This window comes from Gekko japonicus, unplaced genomic scaffold (assembly GCF_001447785.1).
Source record: "Gekko japonicus isolate JY-2015 unplaced genomic scaffold, Gekko_japonicus_V1.1 scaffold1983, whole genome shotgun sequence".
In the NCBI taxonomy this organism is placed as follows: Eukaryota; Metazoa; Chordata; class Lepidosauria; order Squamata; family Gekkonidae; genus Gekko; species Gekko japonicus.
In genome coordinates, this window is record NW_015169841.1 from 281933 (window position 1) to 290272 (window position 8340).

At 42.4% G+C, this 8340-nt stretch overlaps 1 protein-coding gene across 1 annotated transcript in view; it reads left to right on the top strand.

The window, feature by feature from the left end:
• The window catches only part of ENAH (enabled homolog (Drosophila)), a 45297-nt gene that overhangs the window by 938 nt on the left and 36019 nt on the right, over positions 1-8340 (top strand). The window contains exon 2 of the mRNA XM_015417312.1: positions 4390-4555. Within this exon, the coding sequence (XP_015272798.1) occupies positions 4390-4555 (166 nt within the window). The remainder of the gene's footprint in view (positions 1-4389; positions 4556-8340) is intronic.

Sequence of the window (8340 nt, forward strand, 5' to 3'; positions counted from 1 at the left end):
AAAGATTAGAAACGGTGCATTCTTCTTATCGGTCAGACAAGATCTCACAGATAAACATCTATAGGACTTACCAGTTTGTTCATTCCTGACTCTTCAGTTCAGTCATTCTCCGCTTTCTGTGGGTTTGATGAAACAGAAGTACAATTTGAATTAGTATTGCAGAAGATGCTGAATACAGCTAAATTGAAATTACTGCTTCAATGTAAATAACTAACCCTGTGTCTTCAGTGAGAATAAAGATACAGCTCAGGATGAAGATATAGTTCAGTTAGTATCTGGAAGGTCTATCCTTTCCCATTTACTGATTTGTATATTAGAAAGATTTTAAACAGATAATAGTTTCAAAGAACTACTTGCATCAGGTTTTTTAAGCACAGTATGCAGAGCTGTTCCTTGAATAGCATCTCGTTTCCTGTAGGTAATATTTAAAAAATAAACTAAAACGTTTGAAAAACAGACATTCAATTATTTTCCATGGTAGAAAGAAATTACAGAGTATCTAGTGTATATTTTCTTGAACATTTTTGGCTTTTCAAATCCTGTTACGTTCATGGAAGAAGGGGAGTGCATAGTATGAAATTAGATGTGCTTAACTCAGTCTTTTAGGGCTAAAGTAGACTGAAAAAGTCATATTGTTGTTTAAGGTCGCCTCATTACTTAGGCTGCATTTAACGTTTTCCTCCTGTTTTATGAGCCTTTGGCATGGCCTGAATTAGGTCATATAACATCCCTTTTGCCCAATCCCTTGTAGCCAATGTATATTTTGTCCCAATGCTTCACTTTGTCAGGCACATTTGTGTTCATGGGAGAAACTGATTGTAGAGCAGTAACATTATTCAAAAGTTATTTTGGATTTTCAGAACATAGCTGTCACTCCATGTGGGTCACACAAACTCAGGAATCAACTTTCCCAGGGTCAGTAATGGAGGGAGAATGATGATGGTCTCAGACGTCTCTCAGCTTTCTGCCAATCTGTTGTGCTTAGACGTGATGAATTAAGCTGAAAACCTGTCCTTCAAGATAACTGAAATTACCCTTTTCAACTTTCTGGAAAAGTAATTAAATATTACTCTGTTCTAGCTAGGCATCATGTGGTTTATTACTGACGGTGCAAATGCCATTAGGCTATTGATTTGATGTGTCTTCCATTTATAGCATGCATCTTCAGAGCAGCCTCTAAGTACATTTGGAATGAATAACATAGCTGACATATGTTGGTGTTCTCTAAAATCAGCCTTAACTAAAATAACTTCCTCTTCATAGATCGGTACTTAGGGATATTAAGTATAAGTAAATAGGCAGGGTACTGGCAGTGAAGGCTTGAAACAACTACTGATGAATGTTAAAACAGAAATTCACGTGCCAACGCAAGATGAAGACAAAAGTAATGACTGCTGGGGAATTGACAATGAAGAAATTGAAATGGTGCAAGATTTTCTGTTCCTTGGCTCCGTCATTGACTAAAAGGGGGACTGCACCCAAGAAATTAGAAGGAGATTGAAACTGGGGAGGGCAGCCATGAAGGAGCTAGAAAATATCCTTAAGTGTAAGGTTGTGTCACTGGTGGCCAAGATCAAGTTAATTCATGCCCTAGTATTCCACATTACTATGTATAGTTGTGAAAGTTGTACAATGAAGAAAACTGACAGGAAAATAGTAGATTGAAATGTGGTGTTGGAGCAGAGTTTTATGGATACCATAGACCACCAAAAAGACAAACAAGTGGGCTCTAGATCAAATCAAGTCTGAACTCTCCCTAGAAGCTAAAATGACTAAACTGAAGCTATTGTACTTTGGCCACATTATGAGAAGACAAGAGTCACTGGAAAAGACAGTCATGCTAGGAAAAGTTGAAGGTGGTAGGAAAGAGGACACCTTCCCACTTCTCTCCTCCTCCTGGGCTCCCTGGTGGTGGCAGCTCTCTTGCCCTTCCCACCACCATCTCCTTCTCTCCCTGCTGCTTCTCTGGTGGTTGGCACGCATGCCTGCCTACCTGCTTTCTGGCTTGGTCATCCACCCCCCTGCAGCATTAGTAACTCTGCCTGCTGGGCTCACTCAGTGGTTGCTTTCCTGCCCTCTCCACTACCTCCTCCATTTCTTCCATCACCTCTATCACCCAGCAGCAGTGCCTTTTGGCTGGTTTGACTGTTTTTGACTTTTTATGGGGCTGCTAAGCAACCCTCAAAAGATACCCCCCCACACACAGTCTGTACCTGGCCCCATCATGTGGGTTTTTCAGTCCACATCCTAAGGTCCAGATTCAGCATTAGATGTATGACGGTGTTCTTTATTATTTGGTGGAAGACTATCTAGTCTTTTATAGTAAACCAGTTTGATAAAGCAGAGTTACATCTTTCAAGACAATAGCATCCTAAATTACTACTGTCGTGTCTTTCAGAAGAAACGCTGGACATGCTATGACTCGTTGAGTAATAAGATGGTGGCTTTTTTCTTCTTCAGCAGCACTCGGTTTTTTAGCTGTGTAAAACTGCACTCTTGTGTAAAGCTGCACATCCAGTTCCATGTTTGTTTGTACTACATGTTAGCTCATAAAATAGCACAGCAGGAGATTTTAGTTTTATTCTACAAATACGATTGCTCTCATTGTAAGCATTTTAGAGCTAGAGAAGAGCAGGTTGTGGCTAACTCAAGCATGTACAAATGGCTTCTGTTTCACCATCCTTTATGGATGGCATCAAATGAATGACCTAACCCTTTACTTGCTTAAACAAGGACATTGTACACTGGACATTTCTGTTAATCTAGAAGTGGAAGGGTTGTTCAGTCTAAAAAAAGAGCTAACCAAATAACAGCTGGGAAATGTGCGTCAAACACCACAAGCTAGCTTGTCTCACCCATGACAGATGTCCTTGTGTTTTTCTTTGATACTGAATTATGTTGACATTATTTCTAATTTTTCATTCTCAATATCAGATTTTAGTGTAGTATTTCTTGGCTGTGTTTTGTTGAAGTTGTAAGATATTTTAGAATTGGTGGAAGGATGGTGCTTAAATGGGTAGATCTTTCAAAAATATGGCAATGTGCTTAATCAATTTTATTGGGTTAAGTATGGTGTTGACAACATTGGAACTGTTGTTGAAGATAATTGTATAAGGAAATTTTGTCATTCTTAAATGGTCTTTCAAAGAGAAACAGTAAATATCCTTTTTGTGGTGAACTGAGATTTTAGATGTGTAACGTCTGCAGTCAATGCAGTGAAAATAAAGGAAATATTTTGTTAAACGTTTGATATGTGCTAATGCCAAAGGAATGTAAGTGTGCAGCTGTCAATACAATTGGTTGCATCTGACAGAAAAGCTTGTAGAACAAGTTGGTGAAGTGCATCTCTTATGCCTTGACCTTTCACCAAGCACCTTGCTTTCTGAGGGTCAGGAGATCCCTGTAAACAAAATGCAGTATAGGATAGGGTGCTGCAGTGATAACAAGAAAATTCAGTATCTCCTCCTTCTGTTGGCAGCTTCTGTTCCTTTGGAAGTCCCTAGGAAGTACTTGATATAATTACCCAAAAAACTATTTCATATCAATGAAGTGAACTAAATTATTGCTTGTATGCCTCTTTGTGTACTTAAAGGTGGATTATAGATGTCCTAAATGTATAAATTCCGGTTTTCTATGTAAAAACAGAAAATCTATGGGTACAAGTATTGAAAGTTCAAGGTCAAACTATAATGTAAATCACTGGTACCCAAAGTGGGCAATACTGTCTCCTCAGGGGCGCTGTAATGATCCAGGTGCAGATCCACAAACTGCATATTTTTGTCTACTTCTTGAAGGTAGATGTCCAGGGGGGTGCTGAGTAATTTTTTTTCCTGAAAAGGGGGTGGTAGGCCAAATAAGTTTGGGAACCTCTGATGTAAATATATTATGACAAATTATGAATATTTATAACTCTGTTAACCAACCATATGGATGTTTGTTTTTCTGTATACAGAAAATACTCCATCCAGCAATTACGAGCCTTTGTTTCTTGAAGGCTCTGGGAATTTGCCTCCAGTTTTCCACAAGTAACTTCATACTGGGTTGTGGCCCTTTTTAGGCTAATATCCTCACATGTGCTGAGGCAGCCAAGAGTTGTGACCCCTTCTCTCCCTCCCCTCCAGTTTCTAAGCGGATGTAACTGAGTATTGCAAAAGGTGTATTTGTTGAGTTACTAGAAGTTTTGTAGTGTGCTGTTAAGTAGTATAAAACGTTTGTGTGCAAACCAATAGGTCTAATTGTTACAGCAACCAACCGTAATGAATTATTGTTCAGGAAATTCATGAAATATGTTAGCCTGATTAGCCTCTCCATTTGCACTTGTAATTTTTACAAAACATATTTTAACACCATGGTGCTATCCCAACTATTTGTATTTGTTTGTTTTAACAGTGAGCAGAGCATCTGCCAAGCACGTGCTGCTGTAATGGTCTATGATGATGCCAATAAGAAATGGGTGCCAGCTGGTGGGTCCACTGGATTTAGCAGAGTTCATATATATCATCATACAGGCAACAATACATTCAGAGTAGTTGGCAGGAAGATTCAGGATCATCAGGTAAGTGAGTTCTCCTAACCAAAACAATTAAAATTATATTTCCAGTGTCATTTAACTTTTAAAAAAGTGTCATTGAAGATTATGTTGGGGGTTACCTTACAGCATCTGATTGTGCAGGAAGCAACTGTGTACCAGCTGTCTTTCTTTCACACACAAAAAAAGGTAATGGAGAGCTGGATCAATTAGTGGTAGCAGGTGGGACACATTTGAATGTCATATAATGATAAACTTGTTGGTGCAGCCTTAAAGTTAAACTTGAAAATAAATTCTGTTAGAAGGATTTTTAATACTGAAGTAAAGATAAACTGGGTGCCTTGTCTTACGTCACACTGATAATACGGTTTCTTTATGAACAAGTGTTCCTGTGTGCTTAAACAAATTGGGTCATAGCTGTAATTAAAGTACTGGGTCATTTGGAATTAGTATCTAGGTAAATGCATATACCTCTTAGAGGATTATGATATGTGGAATTCAAAAACTCATGTAAAGTGGTATAGGTTGAAATATAGTGGTATGTACTTGACAGTTTCATTAGTGAAGGTTTGGCACCAATTGGGAAACAGTGACCACAATGCTGGTAAGTTCAGTGTTCACGTCAGTGAGAAGTTACCCCAAAGTTCAAAGCAGTCAGGGCCGGTTCACCTGCTAGGCGAACTAGGCATTCGCCTGGAGTGCGGGCCGGCCCTTAGGGGTGCCAAAGCCCCCCAGCCCCTGCCAAAAGCCCTGAATGATGGCTTCCCTGCTGAGCCCCACCGCAGGAGAAGAAGGAGGTGGCCGGCAAGCGAGCGGAGGCGGGAAGTGCTCGGGGGCTGCGCCCTCTGGCCTCACAGCAGCTGAGCCTCCCCTTCTGGCGAGAAAGGAAAGGCGGTGGGGATCGAGGCCCTGGTCTCTGCCCACCTGCCCCTCTCGCGCTCTCTCTCTGCACTGGCGAGGGAGGGAGGGAAGCAGGGAAGGGAGGAAGGAAGGAAGGAGGGGCGGCAAAATGTGGCCACTCGCTGCATTGAGCACGCCGGAGGGAGGAGATTGGGGAGGCAAAGAGGAGCGGTGGCCCATGCACGCCTCCTGTTCCCGGTGTAACTTGCAGCCAATCATCAGGAGGTGTCCACAGCCCCTGCATCCTCCTCACCTCCTGGGCGCGGCCTCTCTCTCTCCCTCCTGCCCCCAACACACACACACTCCCCACCTGCCCCTTCGCTTCCCTCCCCTCCCCTCGGAACCACACACACATGCACACACACAAACAGAGAGTGAAGGTGGGGGGGGAGAGGGAAGAGACTCGGCCGGAGGAGCAGCGGGCTGCGCCGCGTTGGCGCCCCTGAGCTCTTTGCTCTTCTTCCAGCCCAACCGTCCAAGTTTGCCGGGTATGTTGGGGGAGGGAGGGGGGAGCCTGGGCGCTGGTGCTGCCATCCCCGCCCTGCCCACAGGTTCCCTCTTGGCGAGGGGCCTCTTCCTCCTCCTCCTCGCCGCTGCCGCCGGGCACCTGGAAGCGGTCTGGCCTCGTCCCTGCGCCACTCTCGGCGCACTCCTCTGCCTGGCTCACCTGCAGCCGCCCCAGCAGTCGACGGTGGGCTGAGCTCCCTCCGGCCCTGGGCAGAGCTGAGGCAACTTTGGAGCCTCCAAAGGGGGAGAGAAGTTGGACTAAGTTCTCTCCAGGCACTGCCTGGAGGTTGGTAACGTGCGGTGGGTGCCAGAAGGTAGCCTCGCCTAGGGTGCAAAAAAACCTCAGGCCGGCCCTGAAAGCAGTAACATTTGATTCAAAAGAAGAAGCTTTACAAAAATGAGGGGACTAGTTAGAAGGAAGCTGAAAGCGAAACTCAAGAGTCAGATCCCTAGACAATGCTTGGAAGCTATTTAAAACCACATTAATTGAAGCCCGGATAGAATGCAACCCCAGGTTAGGAAGAGTACTACCAAGTCTAAAACGATGACTGTATGGTTAATGACTCAGTCAAGGAAACCATGAAAAACAAACACTAGTGTCTGTTTGTAGTGTGTAGATTTGTTTGTTGTAGATTATAAAAAATTAATAAAAGTGTACCTATGGGTACTTATAAAAAAGAAAAGAAAAACAAAAAGGCTTCTTTTAAAAAGTGGAATTGAACAGAAAGGAGCACAGGGCCTGTCAAAATAAGTTCATGATTACACAAGCAAAAATAAATTTGAGGAGCAGAGTGCTATACTGGTCAAGGAAGTAGTTGAACCTTTGGATGACCAGGGAATAAAAGGTTTACTGAAGGAAGATGGGGAAATGGCAGAAAATATAAATTAATTTTTTCCCCATCTGCAATCACTGTAAGGTATGTTGCATGTATGTAGGCCACAGCCACTATTTTCAGAAAGGGAATCCAAAGAACTAAGTCAAATGGAGGTGATAAGAGATGAAGTTCTAGATCTGTAAGGGAACAAAATTACAAATGAATAAATCACCAGGTCCTGATGGCATTCATCCAGGGAATCTCAGGTAGCTCAAATGTGAGATTGTTGATTTGCTTACCAGTATACCAGCCACTGTATTGGAAGACGGCAGAGTAGCAAATGTTACACCAATTTTTAAAAAGGGGTCCAGAGGGGAACCAGAAAATTTTAAGCTAGACATCTGTTCCAGTCAAATTAATAGAATTACAAGGCATGTAGAGGAGCAAAAGGTGCTGAGGGAAGATCAGCATGACTTCTGCAAAGCGAAGTCCTGCCTCACCAGCCTTTTGGAGTTTGTGAACAGTCATGTAGATAACATTGACAGTAGATATTATATACTTTTTAAAGGGTTTTGACAAGGTACCTCACCAAAGACTCCTGAGCCATGGGATAAGATGGGTACTTTTATGGATTAAAAAAAGAAAGCAGAGTAGGAATAAATGACAGTTCTCTCAGTGAAGGGAAGTAAGCCGTGGGGGATCCCCCAAGAATTGGTATTAAGGCTGGTGCTATTTAATTTGTTTGTAAATGATCTGGAACTGAGAGTGAACAGTGTAGTGGGCAAGGTTGCAGAGGGCACAGAATTACAGGTGGTGAAAACCAAGGTCTGACTATGAAAAGCTCCAGGAGGATCTTGACAATTGGGTGAGCGGGTGACAGTATGGAAAATGAAATTCAGTGTTGGTAAGTGCAAGGTGATGCACATTAGAACCAAAAAATCCCAACTTCAAGTAAATGCTAATGTGGTCTGAACTTGCCAAGACCAAAAGGTAAAGATACCTTAGGGTTGTAGAGGATAAGTGAAAAGGTCAACCCAGTGTACTGCCGTGTTGAAAAAGGCAAACTCGGTGCTGGGGATTATTAGGAAAGTGATTGAAAACAAAACAAAGAGGCCAATATTATAATGCAATTGTGTAGATCTGTGGTGCAGCTTCATTTTAGAGTACTGTCTGCAGTTCTGGTTGCAGTGTCTCAAAAAGGGACATTGCAGAGCTGGAAAAAGTACATAAGAGGGCAACCAAGGTGATAACCTTTCTTATGAGGAAAGGCTGAAGAATCTGGGAGGGAGAATGATAGAGGTTTATGTACAAGGTAGAGAGGAAGGACATTTTTTCTCCCAACATACTAGAAATTGAGGGACACCTGATTAACTTGATGGGCAGTAGATTTGGTACAGAGAAAAGGAAACATTTATTTTGTCAACAAGTGATTAAAATGTAGAATTCACTGCCAGAGGATGGAGTGATGGCCACAAACATAGACAGCTTTAAAGAAGAATCAGATAGATTCATGGAAAATAGGTTTATCACTGGCTACTACCCATGCTTACTAAAGGAAACCTTCACATTCAGAAGGCAGACACTGAACCG